The following is a 22,939-nucleotide window of genomic DNA, read 5'->3' as shown; positions in this document are numbered from 1 at the left end:
TACATAGCAACTGCCGCCTGCAGGGAGGATGTAGCTCTGCACAGCCCCCCAGGGCTGGGCACATTACAGCCACAGTACCGTGGGAGCCAGCCAGTGTAGGCCCCAGGTGTAGGTGAGAGTGAGGAGGGCACCAGGCCAGAGGAGAGGGAGGATGAGGAGGCAGTTGACCGCCCAGCACGAGCTCAGCAACTCATCCATCACAGTGTGGGCCTAGCCAGGCTGGCTTCCCAGCTCCTTGTGGCTCAGGAGGTACATGCGGAAGTCCTGTTTCTCCATGTAGGTCACGGCTGCCATCAGTGGGCACAGGATGCGTTTGGTATGGCCCTGAGCTTCACACGTTTTCTTCTCAGCAGAGGAAGGGCTGCCTCACATGAGGATGAGGAAGGAGTTGCACTCCAAGACAGAGCACCAGGCCCAACCAGGCTCAAGTGCTAGGAGGGCCGGGCCTGTTGTTCTTTACTATTAAGGCCTCAGCATCCAGAGAAGCACCTGGCATGCTGCATATGCTTAGTACATGCTTATGAATGAATGTTGAATGCCAAGGCTGAGCTCATCCCTCCACAACTTCCTTGATAAAAAACTAGGGATAGTTTTCAAGTAGCTCCCCAGAGCCCAGAAAGTCCAGGTACGCCATTTTTAGTCAGTGTGGACTCTGAAAAGCCCATTCTCCTGTAAGCCAAAAGAACAGCTGGGTCATCCCTTTCTCAATGGACAGAAGAGTCTCTGCCAAATGTGTAGGAGGAGAAGATTCTGAGCCCCACTTGGTCTTCTCTGCAGTCTCTCTACAAATAACAATAATAATAACACATGCCTCTGTGCTTTCCAGATTCCAAAGGGCTTTCGTATATCCATGGTCTAATGGAACCTCATATCCATGTGTGTGTGTTGGGAGGGGGAAGGCTAAAATTGGGGGTGGGAAAAAGGCAGGAAACAGGCAGTTTATTTTTTACAGATAAAGAAGAAATGTAGAGAGGATTTGGAGACTTTTTCAAGGTCATCTAACTAGTAAAAGGTGAGGCAAGGATGTGAATCTAGACCTTTTGGCTCTTTGTACAAAAGGGAATTAAACATGACCATGAAGGTAAGAGGTTCGAGAAACGGCCACAAACCTGGCCACAAAACTTATAGTGGTGACAATAAGGAACTGAATAGGAGCAGGAGCTGCCCCGGGTTGGGGCAGACTATTAATGAGAACACAGGAAAAGCATACCTATTTTGGTATCAGCCTGGCACAGTGGGGCAAGGGACCAGATAATGTGACTCTTGCCTTGTAAATGGATCTTGGGAAAGATCTTCCACCTGCCATGCATTGGATACCCCTCCCTGGTCCTATCTGCTAGGGAGCATGGCACTTGGGCAAATCAAAGAGTGGACACTCAGGTCTCCCAACATATGTTCTGGATAGGTAGTCTGTTAAAATGAAAACGGTAAACAAATAGGAAGATACTCTTTTATTTGTTGAGAGCTTGCTAGGAAATATAAATAAGTCCCGGCACTCAAAACATCTTGCTGTCCAGTATTGGTAGAAGAGGTGGAGGTAAGTAAATAAGTAATCACAGAACCTTTGCTTTTGGCTATGGCAAAGTGACTAGTATGGGACTTGCTCCCCCACAGGAAACAACAAAACATTTTGAAAAAATATTTAAAGAACTCCTTTTAGAAATGGAGCAATAGGCAGAGCAGAATTATAATCCTTGAAGGAAGAGAGAACACATGAGCTGAATCCTATATCTGCCCAGCTTTCTGCATTGGGACATTTTCTGGGTTGCACTGCAATCCAGAAGCTCAAGAAGTACATGTTGGTCTCATTGGGCAGAAGAGGCATAGATTAGAATTCAGGGCTGCTGAGGAAGATGTAATTTGCAAGGAAGGCTTTTAGAGAGGAAGGAACTGAACACAGAGGTGCTCCCAGAAGTTTGCATGGGTGTTCTGCATGGTCTTTGGATGAGGGATGGGCTGATACACACAGGGTGAGACTCCCTAAGGTTTTTCAGAGAGCAGCTGAGAGCTGAACAGGTCACTAGAGGCTGTACATGGCTTGCAGATGTTGGAGTTTTGGCTTAGCCAGAATGAATAAATCTCATTGAGCAACTTGGGTCCTCAGATTACACTCCAGAAAATCCATGCCTTAGGAGGAAGGACCACGTTCAATAGTAAAAAAACACTCCTTGAAGGTATACAAGAAGCAAATAAACATATGAAAGATGCTCTACATCATATATCATCAGAGAAATATGAAGTAAAACAATAATAAAATACTACTACACGCCTGTTAGAATGGCCAAAATCTGGAACACTGGTGTCCACACAAAAATCTGCACATAGTGTTTATAAGCAGCTTTATTCAAAATTGCCAAAACTTGGAAGGAAGATATCCTTTAGTAGGTGAATGGGTAAATAAACTGTAGTACCTCCAGACAATGGGATATTATTCAGTGCTAAAAAGAAATGAGCTATTGAGCCATGAAAAGACAGGGAGGAACCTTAACTACATATTACTAAGTGAAAGAAGCCAGCCTGAAAGGACTATACACTATATGATTCCAACTATACGACAATCTGGAGAAAGAAAAACCTTGGAGACGGTAGAAAGGTCAGTCATTTCCAGGGATTGGAGGGAAGGAGGGATAAATATTTAGAGCACAGAGAAGTTCTAGGGCAGTGAAACGATTCTAGGGGACTATAATACTATAATGGTAGGTACAAATATTTATAAATTTGTCCAGCCGGGTGCGGTGGCTCACGTCTGTAATCTCAGCATTTTGGGAGGCCAAGGCGGGCAGATCACCTGAGGTCAGGAGTTCGAAACCATCCTGGCCAACGTGGTGCAACCCCGTCTCCACTAATAATACAAAAATTAGCTGGGCATGGCAGCGGGTGCCTGTAATCCCAGCCACTTGGGAGGCTGAGGCAGGAGAATTGCTTGAACCCAGGAAGCAGAGGTTGCAGTGAGCCGAGATGGTGCCACTGCACTCCAGCCTGGGCGACACAGCGAGATTCTGTCTCAAAAAAAAAAAAAAAAAAAAATTGTCCAAACCCATAAAATGTATAACATCAAGGGTGAACTTCATGTAAACTGTGAATGTTGGGTGATAATGATGTGTCAGTGTAGGTTCCTCAGTTGTAGCAAATGTACCACTCTGGTGGGGGATGGATAATGGGGGTTGCTCTCCATGTGTGGTGCAGGAGGGTGTGTGGGAACCCTGTGCTTTCCACTACATTTTGCTGTGAATGTAAAGCTGCTCTAAAAAAAATAAAGTACATTAAAAGTTAGAGTTAACTTGAAATGACATTTGATGAAAGAAATAGATTCTGGATCCAAACGTTTTCTATGTAAGAATATTCTTTTGGCTAAAATTATAATTTAGAAACAATGAACAACAACAACAACAAGAAGAACAAGAAACCACACTTTAAGACCAAGGATAAAATTTAAAAAGGCAATTTCTGATGAAGAATAAAACTAAGCCTGACTAGATCAAGACAATCTGGTACTAATTTAACAGATTATTTATGTATTCATTTATTTTTAGAGACAGGGTCCCACTCTGTCACCCAGGCCAGAGTGCAGTGGCATGATATAGCTCACTGCAACCTCAACCTCCTGGGCTTAAATGATTCTTCTTCCTCGGCCTCCCAAACTGCTAGGATTGCAGGCATAAGCCACCATACTTGGCCTAACTGCTTAATAGGACAAAACTCAATACTCTTCAAGAAAAGACAACGTAAACTCAAAATCAGTAGTCCACAATGTTTCACTATAAAACCTAATATTACTAGACATGTCAAGAAGAAGGAAAATGGGATGCATAATTTTTTTTGTTACTTTTTTTTAAAGAGATGGCGTCTTGCTATGTTGTTCAGGCTGTTTAAGAGATGGGGTCTTGCTATGTTGTTCAGGCTGGTCTCAAACTCCTGGCCTCAAGTGATCCTCCCACTTCAGCCTCCTGAGTAACTGGGATTATAGGTACATAGGGACCCATAATTTTTCCTGAAAAAGGAAATCAATAGAAACAAACCTTGAGATGAACTAGAATTAGCAAACTAGAATTTTAAAACAACTGCTGTAAACATGTTTAAGGACTTAAAGAAAAATATAGGCATAATGGTTGAAGAGATGGGGGAATATCAGCAGATAAATGGCCAGTATAGAAGAGAACTAATGGAAATTCTAGAACTTACAAGTATAATGTCTGAAAGGAAAATTCTCCTGGATAGGCATCACAGAATATTAGAGACTGCAAAAGAAAGGATTGAGAAACTTAAGAGATATCAATAGACTATTTAATCTGAAAGACAGAAAAAGTAATTTAAAAAAGACCTAAACTGCAGTGGTTTGTGGAATAAAATCAGATAGTCTAAAATATGTGTAATTGGAGTTTCAGCAGGTAAGCAGAGAGAAAATGTGTAGAAAATAGTATTTTGAGAAATAATGGCTAAAAATAACCTACATGTGAGGAAAAGTAAACCACTTATATATCCATAAATCACACCAAACTGTAAGCTAGATAAATAAAAGAAAACAGCACCTAATCACCTTTTAGTTAAGCTGCTGAGAAACCAAAGATAAAGAAAGAGCTGGGCATGGTGGTGCATGCCTGCAATCCCAGCACTTTGGGAGGCCAAGGCGGGTGGGTCACCTGAGGTCAGGAGTTTGAGACCAGCCTGGCCAACACGGCGAAACCCTGTCTCTACTAAAAATACAAAAATTAGCTGGGCGTGGCAGCGGATGCCTGTAATCCCAGCTACTTGGGAGGCTGAGGCAGGAGAATTGCTTGAACCTGGGAGGCAGAGGTTGCAGTGAGCAGAGATTGCACCACTGTACTCCAGCCTGGGTGACAGAGCAAGACTCCATCTCAAAAAAAAAAAAAAAAAGATAAAGAACTTAAAAGTAACTAGAGAAGGCTAGGCATAGTGTCTCATGCCTGTAATCCCGGGACTTTAAGAGGCCAAGGCAGGAAGATCACTTGAGGCCAGGAGTTTGAGACAAGCCTGGGCAACATAGGAAGACTCTGTCTCTACAAAGAATTTAAAAATTATCTGGATGTGGTGGGGTGTGCCTATAGTCCTAGATACTCAGGAGGCTGGAGTAGGAGGATTGCTTGAGCCCAGGAGTTCAAGGCTACAGTCAGCTATGATCATGTCACTGCACTCTAGCCTGGGCAACAGAGCAAGATCCTGTGTCAAAAATGAAATGAAATGAAATAAAATGAAATAAAATAAGATAAATTGGGGTCATATCACCTAGAGAACATAAATCTTAGAAAGGATTTGGAAACTGTCTCCAAATAGATAGACGACATCTAGATGATGTTGAATAGAGTAGCTAGAGAAAAACCTGGGACAATTTGAGCAGCATAATAATGATGGTACTGGATTATCAGTCCTGCAATAAAATAAATATCTGTGAGTTTATACTGACATAAATAAACAAATTTTAAAGTGGAAGAGAAGGGACAGCTCTTCTTTACTGTTGAATGTTAATTAATAACTGTATAAGAAAAAAGAAAATAGAAAATCACTGTGAATCAAATGCCACAGTAATAATTGTTGCAGTTAAGAATCATCAATGGATGATAAAATTAGTGGGTGAAATTATGAAACCATTATGATATTTGCATAAAATTAAAGTATCCTCCCATTAAATATGTATTGATTACAAAGAGAAAAATGGTAGCTTTTTTTTGTATTTTTTTACTTTTTATTATCCATCTGCTAAGGCCCTGTCATTCACAGAAATGGTAGCTTTATAGTGAATAAACCTGGCAGACACCACCTTAACAATGTGATCAAAGTAATAAGCCATATCAACATCATATACTCCTTGATATGATGTACTGAGAAGGCACAACATCATTTTTGTGGTATTATTGTCCAAAATGAGAAAACAACAGACAAGCCCCAAATAAACAAAATACTACAAAAAACTGGCCTAGACTTTTCTTTTCTTTTTTTTTCTTTTTGAGATGGAGTCTTCCTCTGTCACCCAGGCTGGAGTGCAGCGGTGCAATCTCGGCTCACAGCAACCTCTGCCTCCCAGGTTCAAGTGATTCTCCTGCCTCAGCCTCCCGAGTAGCTGGGACTACAGGCACGTACCACCATGCCCAGCTAATTTGTGTGTATGTGTGTGTGTATGACGGAGTCTTGCTCTGTCGCCGAGGCTGATGTGCAGTGGTGTGATCTTGGCTCACTGCAACTCCGCCTCCCAGGTTCAAGCGATTCTCCTGTCTCAGCCTCCTAAGTAGCTGGGATTACAAGTGCCTGCCATGATGCCTGCCTAATTTTTTGTATTTTTGGTAGAGATAGGGTTTCACCATGTTGGCCAGGCTGACCTCAAACTCCTGACCTCAGGTGATCTGCCCGTCTTGGCCTCCCAAAGTGCTGGGATTACAGGTGTGAGCCACCACGCCTGGCCCTTTTTTGTATTTTTAGTACGGATAGCGTTTCGCCATCTTGGCCAGGCTGGTCTTGAACTCCTGACCTCAAGTGATCCACCTGCCTTGGCCTCCCAAAGTGCTGGGATTATAGGCATTAGCTACCACACCCGGCTGGCCTAGACTTTTCAAAAGTGTCAAAGTGATGAATGAGAAAGACTGAGAAAATGTCACAGATTGAGGCCAACTAAGGAGACATGATGACTAAATACAATGGATTAGATCCTGGACCAGAAAAAGAACATTAATGGGAAAAAAAATGGTAAAATTCAAATTCTGTAGCTAGATGAATTGATAGTATTATATCGATGTTAATTTCCTGTGTTTGATAATTATGATGTAGAAATGTAAGATGTGAACATTAGGGGAAGCTGGGTGAAGGACATAAGAAAACTCTCTTTAGTATTTTGTAACTCTTCTGTAAGTATTAATGATTTCAAAATAAAAAGTTAGGGAAAAAAATCCAGGAGGAGAAGAAAGAGAAACAAGAATATAAAGGATGGCAGACTTCTCACCAGAGATGATGGAGACAGCAAACAGCAGACCATCTTTAATGTACTTGAAGAGACAAGTCTCAATCAATTTAGAAGTTTATTTGGCCAAGGTTAAGCACATGCCCATGACATAGCCTCAGGAAGTCCTGAAGACACGTGCCCAAGGTGGTCGGGCTACAGCTCAGTTTTATACATTTTAGGGAGACAAAAGACATCAATCAATACATGTACATTGAACATTGGTTCAGTCCAGAAAGGCAGGACATCTGACACAGGGACTTCCAGGTCAGAGACGGATTCAAAGATTTTTTCATTGGCAATTGGTTGTAAGAGTTATTTATCTAAAGACCTAGAACCAACAGAAAGGAATGTCTGAGTTAGGATAAAGGGTTGTGGAGACCAAACTTTTATCATGCAGATGAAGCCAGAGGCTTCAGACAGAATAGACTGTTAATGTTTCTTATCAGAGAGTCTATTCTATCAGCCTTAAGGTCTTTGTGTTGATGCTAATGCTGGTCAGCTGTGAGGCATATTCAACCACCACCCCCGCTCCACCTTCCCCAAACCTGCTTCACATCATGGTCTGAACTAGTTTTTCAGATTAACTTTGGAATGCCCTTGGCTGAGAGGAAGGGTTAGTTCAGACAGTTGTGGGGGGGGGCTTATAATTTTATTTTTAGTTTACAGGTTCTTACAATTTACATAGAATTGTTCAATATTAATTCAACATAGGCTACTGTATGATAAGTTAAGGAGGAATATTGTAATACCTAGAGCAAACACACACACACACACACACACACAAACGAGGTGTAGCTAGGAAGCCAGTAGAGAAAAAAAAATTATCCCAAAAGAAAGCAGAAAAAGAGAAACAGAGAAACCAGCCAAAAAGATAGAACGAATAACAAGATAGTAAATGTAAACACAACCATCAATTACTATACTAAATGTGAATGGACTAGCTCCTTTGCCTTCCCTGGGGCTGGGAGTGCAGGATGGACTCACTTGCACAATTATGTCATGTTTGCTAGGGCTTGGGCTAGGGTTGTGGACTTAGCATACTTGCTGAGGCCAGTGCCCACCCCAAGTGGTTGCTGACAGCAGGGATAGGCTGAGGAGACACCTAAGTGGCTGGAGATTGGTTTTATATATATGGGAATGGAGCAGATAACTAAATACTTAGGCAGAGATGTAACCAGGCCATGTGACCTGAACTTTGCTCCAGGGCATTGACACTGCTGTTAAAATGCTTCTGGCCTAGAGGCCCTCTGCAGCCAGGGGAGGTAGATGGAGCTTCAGCCTGAAAACCCAGGTCAGAGGGCCCAAGTACCCTTTGCAGAGCTGGCTTTTCCCCTTGCAAATTGCTAGTGACGCTTCAGCTGATGTGTGTTACTATTAAGGTCCTAGTGTTTGGGAGGGTGGGGCAGGAGGTGGAGGATTGTCAGAAAAAAATTACATGGAAAAAGATGGCATCTGAGATGTTTTGAAAGATAAGTGGAATTTTCCAAGTGGAAAAAGGAAGGAAAATCAGTCAGATAGGAAGGCATGGAGCATTGGGGAATGACAAGTATCTTCTTGGACTAGGGTGGGAGATGAGCTGGAGAGATGGGTCAGGGCCAGTTGTCTGGCATCTTGTGTGTCTCAGAAGAGGGTGGGCACGCTGCGTAGGGAAGCCCAGGGCCACTCTGAAAGCCCTAAAGGGGAACTGATGCCTCTGGCCTTGTTTTTATCACCATCAGGACTACCCATTGAGGCAGGCTGCACTACCAGCTACTTCCTGGTGGCCTCTTGCTCATAGCCATAGTATTTTGCCTCTCTGAGCTTCCAGAGGTTTTAAGTCTGGGGAAGATCCAGGGACTCAAAGAAAGATTGGGGTGGGAGATAAGGGGCCACAGTTTGGGGGAGTCAGGCAGGAGGCCTTTGAGGAAAATAGATAAAGTCCCAAAGCCTGTGAGTGTGAATTTGGAGGCAATATGCTGTGTTCTGAAACGTTTTCAGACACTGGCTAGGTGCAAGCAAGTGTTTGTAGGGCGAGGCGCTTCATGGACCTATCACTGCTTATGCAAGCTTGGGATGTGGTCTTGCCCTCAACAGGTAGGTAGTCTACTGGAAAACCAAACTAAGGCAAGAAAAAAATTAGTGAATAATAAAGGACTGAACCGGTTCAGAGAAGGCATTCAACAGATGTTTGCCAGTCAAATGAATTAAAGTGTGAATGAATGAAACTCGAGGTAGTGGGTGAATGTGTCCCAAGAATCCAGCGAAACAGGGTCTCCCAGGAGGCGGGACTGGAAGGGTCCGGAGAGGGGCCACAGGCTCCTGGCCTTTCTAAGCACACCAAGTGCCCAGTCGCGGACCCCCGGGACCAGGATGCGCTGACGACCCGGCTGGCAGGCGGGTCCTCGTGGGCGAGGCGAGGGAGGCGGCGAGAGAGGAGCAATAGTTTCCCACCGCTCCCTCTCAGGCGCAGGGTCTAGAGAAGCCCGAGGGGATCTAGAGAAGCCCGAGGGGAGGAAGCGCGAGTCCGCGGCCCGCCCCGTTGCGTCCCACCCACCGCGTCCCCTCCCCTCCCCTCCCCTCCCGCTGCGGGAAAAGCGGCCGCGGGCGGCGGCGCCCACTGTGGGGCGGGCGGAGCGCCGCGGGAGGCGGACGAGATGCGAGCGCGGCCGCGGCCCCGGCCGCTCTGGGCGACTGTGCTGGCGCTGGGGGCGCTGGCGGGCGTTGGCGTCGGAGGTGAGTGAGGCTCCGGCTCGGCAGCGTCGCAGCTGCCCCAGGATCTGCGCCGCGGTCAAGTTGCGGATTTGGAGCCGGCAAACGCGGAGGGCTGGTCGCGCGTCTGCGCTGGGAATGCGCGGGTCCTGGCTGGCGCGGTCGGAGCCGGGAGCTGGGGACCTTCCTGGCCCGGCGGTGGCGGGGCTGAGAGGTGCCTGGTGCCTGGGAGCGGGTCCTCCGAGACGCCGAAGCCATCAGCCAGGCTGAGCGCCTTCCCGGCCGCCGCGGCGCGCACGGTGCGGTGGGCGCATCTCTGAGCCCCGCGGTCACCCCGGGCTGCGCGCGTCGCGGGTGGTCCTGGTCGGGCCAAGGACGACTGGCCCAGGAGCCAAGGCGAGGTGGGGCTTCCGGGGGTTGTTCCCGCGCCTTGGCAGAGGGATGCCGCTGTAGCTTCCTGGGTGAGAGCGTGCGCGCGCGCGAGTTTGCCAGTTTCCCCACATTTCCAATTTCTCCTGTTACGCTTTCTCCAGAAGGTTTTTTCTTTTCCTTTTTTCTTTCTTTCTTTTTTTTTTTTTTTCCTTCAACTTGGCTTCCTGCGGGGTTGTTTTGGAGCAGGATGAGGGCTTTGCCTCCTCCAGTGTCCCCAGGTGGCAGCGGTGCCTCTGCTCCCAGGGCAGACCCTGCACCCGAAAAATCTCTAGTGTATTCGGGGAGCCATGAAAAGGCTCCCTTGGGCCGGTGGGATCCTTGGCTTTGTCTCTGGCTGCTGCGCACACCGTCAGCCGTCAGGGCAATTGGCATTCGGCCTCTTTGGTACTGGGGACACAGGTGGAGGGATGGAGCGGGCACAGCCCGGGGTTGCTGCCCGTGGTCCTCTCTGAGTCCTTGGTGATTTTGCCTGGGGTGGAGAGAAACCCTGGCTCCTGGTCTGCTGGGGCCGCCTCTGCCTCAGAGGATGACACAAGAGTGCATGTAAGTATTTTTAATAAAAACTGTAGTACTCGTAAAACAATCTACACCCTGCAGAAGGGATTTGTTATTTTATTTTATTATTTATTTATTTATTTATTTTTGAGACGGAGTCTTGCTCTGTCGCCCAGGCTGGAGTGCAGTGGTGGGTTCTCGGCTCACTGCAACTTCTGCCTCCTGGGTTTAAGCGATTCTTCTGGCTCAGCCTCCCGAGTAGCTGGGATTACAGGCGCCTGCCGCCACGGCCGGTTAATTTTTGTATTTTTAGTAGAGACGCGGTTTCACCATGTTGGCCAGGCTGGTCTGGAGCTCCTGGCCTCAAGTGATCCGCCCACCTCAGCCTCCCAAAGTGCTGGGAATACAGGCGTGAGCCACCGCACCTGGCCAGGATTTATTTTAAAAAGGGAAGATTTGTTGATAAATTCACTTCAAAGATAAACTATTCGAAAATACTTTAGTGATTCCCGTCAAGACTCTTCTGTGTATGTATAGACGTATAACTCATCCTGGACAGGGCAAGGATATCTTTTTTTGTTTGTTTGTTTGTTTGTTTTGAGATGGACTCTCGCTGTCGCCAGGCTGGAGTGCAGTGGCGCGATTTCGGCTCACTGCAACCTCCGCTTCCCGGGTTCAAGCGATTCTCCTGCCTCAGCCTCCCGAGTAGCTGGGATTACAGGCACGCGCCACCACGCCCTACTAATTTTTGTATTTTTAGTAGAGACGGGATTTCCCCATGTTGGCCAGGATGATCTCGATCTCTTGACCCCGTGATCAGCCTGCCTTGGCCTCCCAAAGTGCTGGGATTACAGGCGTGAGCCACCGCACCCGGCCAAGGGTATCTTGAAGGAGGGATTACAGTTGATATGTAGAGGAATATTGCAGTGGTTATTGCTGCATTTCCTATGTGACTGGGACTAAAACAGATCAGCTGATAGTGTTAGCGTGCAGTGAGCAGTCTGATGACTATGACACAGAAATAAGAATCTCCAGCATTCTGCCCTGGGACATGTGGAGCCTTGGGTCAGATGCTGCTGGCCATTGATGCCGGGAATGGAGAAATCCACCAGGGCAACTCAGTAAAAATAAATAAATAAATAAATAAATAAATAATAAAAAAAAAGGGTATCCTTGTCCTGTCCAGGATGAGATGCTTGCTTCCATGCACTTACAACAATTTTTGCTGTCATTAAAAAATTTTCACATTCACAGTCTTCTAAATTCACTTTGGAGTGTATTGGATTCCACTGCATTGACATACGTAAGTTTGCATTAAAAGATCCTTTAAGATATCTGGTCAGGCACGGTGGCTCACGCCTGTAATCCCAGCACTTTGGGAAGTGGAGGTAGAAGGATTGCTTGAGCCCAGGAGTTCGAGACCAGCTTGGGCAACATAGTGAGACCTAATCTCTACTAAAAATTAAAAAAAAATCCTTAGGCGATCTGTTCACAGATTAATCTTGTGATTGGGGCGATTCCAGAAGTGGTGATGGGTTGTGCTGAGCTAGCCCCACACTCTCTCTGAGAAGCAGTGTACAGTAGTGTTTAAGGGCAGGGGCTCTAAAGTCAGACTTCCAGAGTAATACCCCACCCCCAACCTCACAAATCAGTTTCTACTATATTTATATCTGCCATCCCAGTGTTGGTGGTAGGGTCTTCAGATCCCTGGGGAAGCAGATGGTGGGATGAGAGTAGGAGAGTTGTGTTGGGACTCCAAGTGTTGAAGGGGCACAGAAAGAGCTGAGTGGCACAGAGAGGTTGTCCCAGAGTAGCGGAGTCTGCTTTGGGGAGAAGAGAGATTGACTGAGGATAGCATCAAGTTTTTTATTTTATGTACAAAGATGATCTTTTTAGCTTCACCCAGGAAGTATGGGTTTTGTGTCTTCCTCGTGTTTAGGTTTTTATTCTGACCTAATTAGGTCTAAGCTGAGGTGCTTATTTCTCTTCTGGAGTTTATATCCTAGAAGCTCTCCAATCGAAGCCCTCTGCAGGTATCCTCAGGTCCTGGAGAAACACAGCAGGAAGGCTTGTTGGCTTCGGAAAGGGAGGGCTATGGTTTAAAGCCAGTAAGATGTGGGTTTGATTCTTGACTTTGTCTCCTGTAGGCTGTGTGGCCTTAAATAAGTTACCTAATCTCTTGAGTCCTCAGTTTCCTCATTTGTAAGGCAGAGGAAACAATGCCTATGATTATGCTGATTAAATGAAACAGAGGCACAAAATAAGTGTTTAATGAATGACAACTACTATTGTCATTATTCTTCCTATCCATGCTATCTGCCATGTATTGGAGGCGAAAGCTGTTACTACTTCATGCATATGCGCTATGCAGGCTTCCAGAATGAAACTGATGGGGTCCCTTTCCCCCACATATGTGAGAGGGGGTCCCTCTTATTTCAACTCGTTCCTCATTGCTGGTTTGGCATATCTCAGCTACTCTAACCTGGCAAGAATCCACAGAAGAAGCCAAGAAGGAAAAAGGCTTATACATTTGCTTTACCCATAAGAAAACCTCAAGCCCTGTATCTGAAAAAAGAGGAAGATAAAAGGATCTATAAGATTTCAAGTTCCATGAGAAGAGGGACATGTCTATTTTGTTCAATACTCTATGCCCACTGCCTGGCACATAGGCAGCAAAACAAATATCTGTGGAATGCTATGTAAAGGCATCTATAGATGATGTGCCTCCCTTTAAGAAACCCAATATTTGAATATTTGCACTCATTCATACAAGATCCTCAAGTGCTCCGTTTGGATAATCTGGAGGGTATGAAAACATAGCCAAGATCATGAATTCTTTGGGCATTTGGGCCGCTGCACTGTTGCACCATTTAGACCTGTGATCTGAGAGTGTGAAAAACTCAAGGGATCCTCTGTAAAGTGTCTGCCTTTTTTTCCCTCCTGGGAGGAGCCGTTAGAAGGGCAACATTCTCCTTTCTCCCCCTTGGACGTGTGGGTGTTGGGGCAAGGGTGAGGAGTGACAGAGGTCTCCTGGGAAGACCATAAGATGGGGCAAGCACACCACAGTGAGGAGGGGGAGTCTGGCTATGACTTTAGAATTTCCTGATCGAAATTTCTCCTCTAAAGCTCCCCACCCTACTTGGGATCTGAGGTTATCATCCCCTCCCAGTCCCAAGAACCCTTCTTCCCTTGTTGGCAGAAATCTCCAGGAAGCATGCCCACAGGAACCACAACTCATGAATCAGCAGACAGATAATTAACCGAGGGAGTGACTGAGCAGCTTCAGGGATGAACCGCTTCGTTTTACCCAGCCCTCTCTGCTGCCCACAGAGTGGGCTGCTCCACCCCATCGCCTCTGCTCCCTCTTCCTGAACCTTGGCCCTTCCTGAGTGGGACCTTCATTGTGCCTGATGGAGCTCAGGCCACTAGTGGAAATGAAGGTGGGAGCAGGGAAATGACTCTGTTTAGGGGAACTGCCTATTCCCCGTGTGGGAACTGCTGGCATTTATTGAAACATGAGACTCTCCAGCAAAAAAGTGATAGCATCTGCCTTTCTGTCAACGCACACAGTCTCACCAAAAACACCTTTTTTTTTTTGTTAGATAATTCAGGTATAATTTATGTACAGTAAAATTCACCCTTTTTAGTGCATACAGTTCTATGAATTTTGACAAATGCATACAGTCAAGTAACCATTGCCATCATCAAGATACAGAATATTTCCATCATCCCCCAAAATTCCCCCAAGCTCTTTTTTTTCCTTCTTTTTCTTTCTAGAGGCAGGGTCTCACCATATTGCCCAGGCTGGTCTCGAACTTCTGAGCTCAGGCAATCTGCCCACCTCGGCCTCCCAAAGTGTTGGGATTACAGGCGTGAGCTACTGTGCCAGGTGCCCCCCAGCTCTTTTGTAATCAATACCCTACCCTCAACCCTCGTCGGTTGCAACCGCTGATCTGTTTCCTGTCCCTGCAGTTCTATGTTTTACAAAATGTCATATAAATGAAATCATGCAGTGTATAGACTTTCAGTCTGGCTTCTTTCACTTAGCACAATACATTTGGGGTTAATCTATGATGCTGCATCTATCAGTAACTCTAAGACATTGTCTGAGGCCACTCCATCATCCTCCGTGTTGGAACAGTTACCCTGAAAGCAGTGGGACTGGATCCATTAAACTTTGGAGGTGCTACCCAGCTTTCAGCTTCTAAATTTTAAAATTGGATAGATGTATTTAGCTATATATAAGTCATTAGATTTTCCATGTGCTAAGTAGTTAAAGACTTCAGGATACTAGAGAGGATTCTGTAGCAACCAACACTTATTATTCTTGCTCATAGGAGTAACAGATATTTTGTGGCCAAATATTGTATGTCATGATGCTTGGAGTCAGAAGTTGTTAAGTAAACCTGGGGGCTATTCTACCTTTTTACATTTTTGGTAGCATCTCTGAAAAAACAACCCACTTGACTTTTTTTTTTTTCCTTTTCTTTGGGAGGGTGGGTGGGTGGGTGGCTTTTTGGCCAAAACCAGAAAGCTTGCTAGACAGATTCTAACACTAGATCTAACACTAGATGTCTTATTTCTGTTTTTCTGTCATGTTCCCATGAGAAGACTATTTACTTACCCCCCTCTCTTGGTTTTATAGTTGAGTTAGTTCAATTTCTTAGTTCAGTTAGTGAAGATGTTTAAATATTCAAGGAGAGAAAGAAAAAGAACAAGGTGATACACATTTTAAAAAAGTCAAAATAACAAATATTGTTATTTCTTGGCTGGGCGCGGTGGCTCATGCCTGTAATCCCAGCACTTTGGGAGGCCGAGGCGGGCGGATCACCTGAGGTCAGGAGTTCAAGACCAGCCTGACCAACATGGAGAAACCCTGTCTCTACTAAAAATACAAAATCAGCTGGGCATGGTGGCATGCGTCTGTAATCCCAGCTACTCGGGAGGCTGAGGCAGGAGAATCGCTGGAACCCAGGAGGCAGAGGTTGCAGTGAGCCGAGATTGTGCCATTGCACTCCAGCCTGAGCAACAAGAGCGAAACTCTGTCTCAAAAAACAGAACAAAACAAAACAAATATTGTTATTTCTCAAATAGGTTCATCCACATAGGATCATTGTCAGTTGTTAAAATTGCTGGTTCCCTTCTAATTCTATTTCCCTATAATGTTCATATTAATCAGGTGGTGTGTTCTGTTTAGACATTTCCCCTCGCATTTATGATTATTCGTGTGTGTGTGTGTGTGTGTGTGTGTGTATTCCTTTACTTAAACCCATGATATATAGTACTTCCTTTTATATAGAAAAAAGCTCAGAGTGGAAAGAACAACATATCTGGAATTAAGAAACCTACATTCGATTCACAGTTCTGCAGGCTTTTTCATCAGCTTGCTGGGTGACTTTGAACAAGTGACTTTACCTTTAGGCATCAGTCTCTTGGTGTCCCAGGGGCTGCAAAGTGGGACAGAGAAGATGAAGGGAGATACTTCAATTTGCTCCTGCCCCTTCCCACCACCTTCAACTGGAACTCCTTTAACTAATTAACAATTTGGAGTTCATGTAAGGATTTCTTTGGGAAAAAAAGAAGATCCTGCTGTTAAAATCAAGCTTGAAAAACTTTGCACTAGAAGAGAGCTCCAAAAGTTTGGCAAAAGACATATTCAGTAGCCACTTAAAAAGTCCCTGTAGTCAACCCTATATCTCTTTGCTAATGGAAATTTTGGATAGAGAAACCTGGGTCTGTGAGATCCACTGATGGCTCCAGACCCCAACTTTAGCCATCGCACGTGTTGAACTCCAGGTTGAGCCTTTGCTGGAGCCGCCTGCAAGGAGCATGTTTGACCAATCCCCAGTGGAGGGGAGGGTGGTGTTTCCTTTCTGGGACTTCCACAAGTTGAGAACAGACCATGCTGCCCTGGGCAGTTCTTGAAGGCTGTGAGAGTGGGCCTGACAAAGTTTATTCCTTTTTTTTTTCCATTATCTTTTATTATTATTATTGTTTAAAATTGACAAATATTATGTATATTTATGATGTACAACATGATGTCTTGAAATATGTGCGCATTGTGGAATGGTTAAATGAAGTTAAATAACATATGCATTACCTCACTACATACTTCTGATTTATTTGTGGTGAGAACACTTAAAAATCTCCTCCCAGCAATTTTCAGGTAGATGACATACGGTTATTAACTATAGTCACCATGTTGTACAGTGGATCTCTTGAACTTATTCCTCTTGTCTAACTGAAAATTTATGTCCCTTGATCAGCATCTCCTCATGCAAACCATACCCCAAAGCTCATTTCTGTGTTCCTGCTGAGTTTGCCATTCCAAGAGGTTTTGATGCTGAAGGTGCAGTTTGTGGAAAGCCCAGCAGACTCTGGGGAGCCTACATTTAAATAAATGCAAATGTCGACAGGGAGGCAGAACAGAGGACATTTCAAATTAGCTTTAATTTTCTTTTAGCTTATAAAAGTAATTAAGCTTATTACTAAAAAAAAGGCAGCTCAGAAATATAATGCAGAAAGTACAAGTACCAGTTCCTTGTAGTCTTGTCCTTAAAGATAACCACTGTTGATAGTTACTGCAGAGTTTTTTTCTATGTATTTGTCAACATATATAATTATTTATCATTATTGTTATTTCTCAAATAGGATAATCAATAATAGGATCATTGTCTTTTTTTTTTTTTTTTGAGATGGAGTCTCACTCTGTCGCCCAGGCTGGAGTGTAGTTGTGCGATCCCAGCTCACTGCAACCTCCGCCTCCTGGGTTCAAGCAATTCTCCTGCCTCAGATTCCCGAGTAGCTGGGATCACAGGCATTTGCCACCATGCCCAGCTAGTTTTTGTGTTTTTGACAGAGACAGGGTTTGGCCATGTTGGCCAGGCTGGTTTTGAACTCCTAACCACAGGTGATCCACCCGCCTCTGCCTCCCAAAGTGCTGGGATTACACCCATAAGCCACCCCACCTGGCCCATTGTCTCTTAATAATATACTCTAGGCATCTTTTTATGTCAGTTTATGGCTTTCCATTATTTATCCCAAGAGCTATAATTCTAGCCATAAGGCATACTCTTTGTTATATGGATATATCAGAATTTACTTAACCAATTCCCTGTTGGCAGACATTGGGATCATTCTCAATTATTTGCTACTACAAATAAAGCTGCAGGGGATATCCTTATTCATTTATTATGCACCTTTGTTCAAGTGTTTCTACAGACTTAATTTCTTGAATGAAAGTTGGTGGGTCGAAGGGCGTGCATATTTTAAATTTAAATTTTAGTAGGTGTTGTCAATTTGTCCTCCCAAACGGTTGAACCAGTTTGCTTTCCTACCAAGACAGGCTGGCAGTAAGGACCGGTGTTAGCACCGCGGCCTGCTGTCCACACCCATAACACATGAGCTGGGGGAGGGAGGCTGCAGAACCGGACAGCAGGATGCCAAGGAGGGCACCAATAGGGCACCCCTGGGCTGAGCCTCGGACAGCTTGGTACAGACCTGCTTCTTCTGTATACTGAATGAGGTGGGGTCGATGCTAATAAAAAGTTCCAGAACTCTTGAGATGCAGCGTTTGAGTCAAATATCAGGCCATCAGGAAGAAATGGCCACTTGTGCCTTGTTTGAGGGTTCTCATGCCTTGGGTTGCTAGGCTTCCTAGGGTATGAGTCCCCCTGTTGATGTTTTCTGGCTGGAAGAGTGGATACTTCCAGGACTGGCAGCACCTTGAAGATCATCTAATTTGACACCTGTTTGTTTTACAAAAAAGCAAAAAGGGAGTTCCTGAGAAGTGAAGTGACTTGTCCAAGATCATACAACTGGCTCAGTGGCATTGGTTGGGTGTCTCCCTGGGGACTCTTGTCTCCTGCCCAGAGCGATTTCTTCACTATATCCTGTTAGAGACAAAGGGCCCTTTCACGTCTGACCCTGAGGTAGAGGCGAGGGGATGGGGATTCCTGGTGTAGGAAGTGACTAGAGTGAAAGTAAGGGGGAAGGAAATGAACATTTATTGAGCATCCACTATAGAGGGTTCTTTCATACGTGTTATGTCATTTAATCCTAACAACTCAGGAGCACTGGGGAAAGGAAGCAGCTGTTTGGAGTCTCCGGTGCTTGGCCAATGTGGCTGGTTAGACCCGTTAAATACTACAGAGCAGTTATCACTTCTCGACTATGAATGTGACATAGACTCAAAGAGGCACTGGGCCTTAGAGAGAGCACCAGAGAGATGAAGGGATGTACTTGAGGTCATACGGCCAGAGGAAGGGCAAAGATGGCTTTAGACGTGAGGTTTCCTGCTGCTTTGCATGCTTTTTCTGCCATATCCATCTGTTGTTTTACTGCTCCTGCCTTACCACATTTCTCAGGAGCTGGGTGTTAATTTTAGACCACAACCTTAGAGAAGACAGGACTCTGTCCCTGGAATGGGCTTTATGCAGTCTTCAGCACATGGCGACCTAATTAAACCTCACTGGAGATGATAACCAGACATAATGTGGCTTCATTTACAAGGACAGGACCTGCCCTAGATCTTCCCATTAACATCATCTTGAAGTGTCAGCTCCACAGAGAGACCTTTCCTGACCACATGCTTTAAAGGAGACTCCTTCCCTCATTGCTTGCTATTCCCCGCCCCCCCACCCCCACCCTTTCTTTTCCCTTTGAGGCAGAGTCTCACACCATCACACAGGCTGGAGTGCAGTGGCACGATCTTGGCTCACTGCAAACTCCGCCTCCCATGTTCAAGCAATTCTCCTGCCTCAGCCTCCCAAGTAGCTGGGATTACAGGTGCGTGCCACCATGCCCAGCTAATTTTTGTAGTTTTAGTAAAGACTGGATTTCGCCATGTTGGCCAGGCTGGTCTTGAACTCCTGACCTCAGGTGATCTACCCGCCTTGGCCTCCCAAAGTGCTCAGATTACAGTGTTAGCCACCATGCCCAGCCTATCCTGCTTTATTTTCTTACAGCATCAAGGGTCAATGAAAGGATATGGCCAGTGGTCAAGACATTCGAACTTTGTGTACAGGGAATCCACTTGCTCAGACAAAAATCCTTCCTGTTTTTCCCTTGTGAACAAAAGTTCTCTGAAAAGGAATTGGGAGGAAAGACTTTATTCCAATGAACAGTTTGGAAACTGGGGAAACTCAGCTGTTGGTGTCAGAATTGGGGGTTTATAATGAAAGTTCCTGCCTAGGATCCTGATGAGGTCCACTTATGCAAATGAACAATTCCAACTTGCTTAGTTCTGTTTGGTTGAAACAACTGAGGCCTGATTGGTCAAGGCAGCAGAGCCCTGACTGGTTATTTTAGGTTAGCTCTGGAGGTCCCAAAGTTGAAGAGAGGTGTTGATTTTCAGGGAACTCAAAGTGGATTGTGACCTCTAGTCAGCAAATGGCAGCTTTGCTCTGTTTAAAATTTAGGCCCACTTAGCCACTCCAGATCTATCTTGAAGGACTGGCTCTTTCAGGTTCACATTTGTTCACACCCTCATGCCCCATGAGCCATCCATCAGCAAGTCTTTAGATGGAACGTATCTAGAGTCTGACCACATCAGTGGCTCCGCTACTGTCCAAATCCACTGCCATCTGTTGCCTGGATTATTTTAGTACATTTCTAATTGAATAATAAGTCTCTTTCCTTTTTGCTTCCCTTCTTTCTGTCTTGTACTCAGCAGCCAGGATGATCTTTTTTTGCTCACCTCTGCTCAGATTCCTCCAGTGGCTTCCCACTATGTGGAGAAAAAAGCCACACTCTCTACCATGGCCTATAGCTTCCTAGTGTTCTGGTCCCTAACTGCTCCTCTAACCTCCTCTGTGCTTTTCTCTTCCTCCTTTCTCTCCACCTGCTATTTCTTTAACAGGCTGATGTCCATCCAGATCTTGCCTTGGGTTCTTTCTGGAATGTCTGTGCCTTGGATCTTCCCAGGATTCACTCTTTAACATCATTTTGAAATGTCAGCTCCACAGAGAGACCTTTTCTGATCACATGCTCTAAAGAGAGTCCTTCCCCTTATTACTTGTTATTCCTTTATCCTGCTTTATTTTCTTACAGCATTTGCCACTGTTTGAAATTGTGCATTTTTGTTGTGTATTTTTTGTTACCATCTTCCTCACTAAAATGTAAGCTTCACAAGAGCAGGGGCTTTGTTTAGTTTATCAGTGTGTCTCCAGTGCCTAGGAGAGTGCCTGGCACAGGTAGATGCTCAATGAATATTTGTCGAGTAAATGAATGAATGAATCAATGAATGCTGACACCATTGATATATATAGGTAGAAAAATGTACAGCTAAAGTAACCATTTTTCAAACCTTATCCATACGTGGATTAAATGCAACAAAAATTTCATTTCATGCTGGCTTTTTTTCAATCATGCAAAATATTTCATGGCAGTGTTCTTCAAAATCATGCCATATACATGACGGAGATGCAAATCCATTTTGTATTAGTTTCTTAGGGCTGTTGTAACAAAGCACCACAAACTGGGTGGCATAAAACAACAGAAATTTATTCTTGTTGGAAGCTAGAAATCTGAAATTAAGGTGTCAGCAGGCCCATGGTCCCTCTGAGACTCTGGGTAGAATCCTTCCTCCTTCCTATCTTCTGGTGTTGGCTGGCAATCCTTGGTGTTCCTTAGTTTCTGGCTGTATCACTCCAATCTCTGCCTCATGTGGCATTCTCTCTATATGTCTCTCTCTTCGTGTGGTGTTTTCCTCTTCTCATAAGGACATCAGTCATGTTGGATTAGGGCCTACCCTAACGACATCAATTGATTACATCTGCAAAGACCTGATTTCTCTGTAAGGTCATGGTCATGGGCACTGGGGTAAGGACTTCAACATATCTTTTCTGGGGACATAAGTCAACTTATAACACATTTTAATATTGGTGGAGGCAAGTTATACACAAATGTTTTCCAATGTTAAATACCGTATTTAACTGGCTCTGATATACTTAAAAACAGTTTTAAATCTCTGAAATCAGGACATATACTATATTCATAGTGTTAGATTTGATGAAATATGGTGCCTGGGTTCTCTACTGCTTTGGGTGATGCTTACTGGAGCTTTTTGCTCAGAGCACAGAGGTATGTGTTACCTTAAACTCCACCTCCCTGTCTCCTTCTCCTTCCTTGGGTTACTTAGCTGATGCTACATTTAAGGAAGGACCAAAATTAAAATAAACTTTCTTAGCAACTTGCTCTAGATAAACCACTTGTGCCTATGTAGGACAGTAAGCATGAGATGTTTTGTTTTTTCATGAGTCACATGGCCAGGTGACTACAATGAGGCACCATGTGAGTCACCCACTGTCCCCATGGACCTAATTGGGAAGTGAGCAGTCAAAGGTCAGTGGCAGGGCTGGGGACCCAGATTAGAACTCCTTTCTCGCAGAGTGATAGATGTCCATAGTGTTAGTGGAACATCCTCCCTTCTCGATAAACACCTCTTACTGTGACTTAGCCCTCTCCTGTAGTCCCCTGTCCTCATTAGGGTGGGCTGTTCCTACAGTCCAGCATCCTGTCTCACTGGACAACATGTCCTCAAAATAGCCCCCATTGACGCATTATGACTTCCACTGGATCCAATTCCCTCCCTTGTTTCCTTTGTTCTTCCATTTTTCCCACCCTTTGTCTCTCTTCTGCTTCTGTGATTCAAGCTGATGTGCCAAACCACAGCCTTCTACTTCTACTTTCCAGGCAAACTTCTTGGCTGGTCTTGATTGGATTAAAATTTTTATTTTCAAAAAACTTTTTTGAGGCAGGGTCTCACTTTGTTGCCCAGGCTGGAGTGCAGTGGCACAATCACGGCTCACTGCAGCCTCAACCTCCCAGGTCCAGCTGATTTTCCTGCCTCAGCCTCCTGAGTAGCTGGGACTGCTGGTGCATGCTACCATGCCCAGCTAATTTTTTAAAAAATTTTCATAGAGATGGGGGTCTCACTATGTTGCCCAGACTAGTCGCCAACTACTGGGCTCAAGCAATCCTCCTGCCTTGGCCTCCGAGAATGCTGGGATTACAGGCATGAGCCTGGATTTTCGAAGACTAATATTCCTAACCCCATTTAGAAGCCAGATCTGACAAGTAAACATTTCACCTTGGTGTGATACTTTCTGGCTCCACACTCCCATGACTCCTTCTGCTCAGGGCATACTTAACGTCATGTCTAGTGTCCCCTAGAATGATGTCATCAAGGAAAAAAAAGTATTCACCTGCCCTAAACAATTTGAGACTCAGGATAAAAACAACAATAAAACCAATATAAATTACAGCAGCAGCAGCAGCAGCATTTATTGAGTACTTTCTGTGTTCCAGCTGTTGTGCTCAGAGTTTTACAGGGTTTGGTTTATTTCATCCTTACAACCACCCTGTGAAGACTGG

The 22,939-nt window shown here is 44.9% G+C and overlaps 1 protein-coding gene across 6 annotated transcripts in view; it reads left to right on the top strand.

Annotated features, from left to right (window-relative positions):
* The first annotated feature begins 9,516 nt into the window (after nucleotides 1-9,516).
* The window catches only part of ITGB3 (integrin subunit beta 3), a 62,867-nt gene continuing 49,444 nt past the window's right edge, over nucleotides 9,517-22,939 (top strand). For 4 of the 6 annotated variants that reach the window (XM_063798341.1, XM_054671274.2, XM_063798342.1 and 1 more), the window contains exon 1: nucleotides 9,517-9,661. In XM_063798341.1, the coding sequence (XP_063654411.1) occupies nucleotides 9,583-9,661 (79 nt within the window). In that variant the 5' untranslated portion in view covers nucleotides 9,517-9,582. Of the gene's footprint in view, nucleotides 10,099-22,939 lie in introns of all 6 variants that reach the window. The other 2 variants (XM_054671275.2, XM_063798343.1) reach the window with 1 other exon arrangement.

Source organism: Pan troglodytes, chromosome 19, assembly GCF_028858775.2.
Source record: "Pan troglodytes isolate AG18354 chromosome 19, NHGRI_mPanTro3-v2.0_pri, whole genome shotgun sequence".
NCBI lineage: Eukaryota > Metazoa > Chordata > Mammalia > Primates > Hominidae > Pan > Pan troglodytes.
Note: the sequence above shows the minus strand (reverse complement) of the source record. Positions and strands in the feature narration are given on the sequence as shown.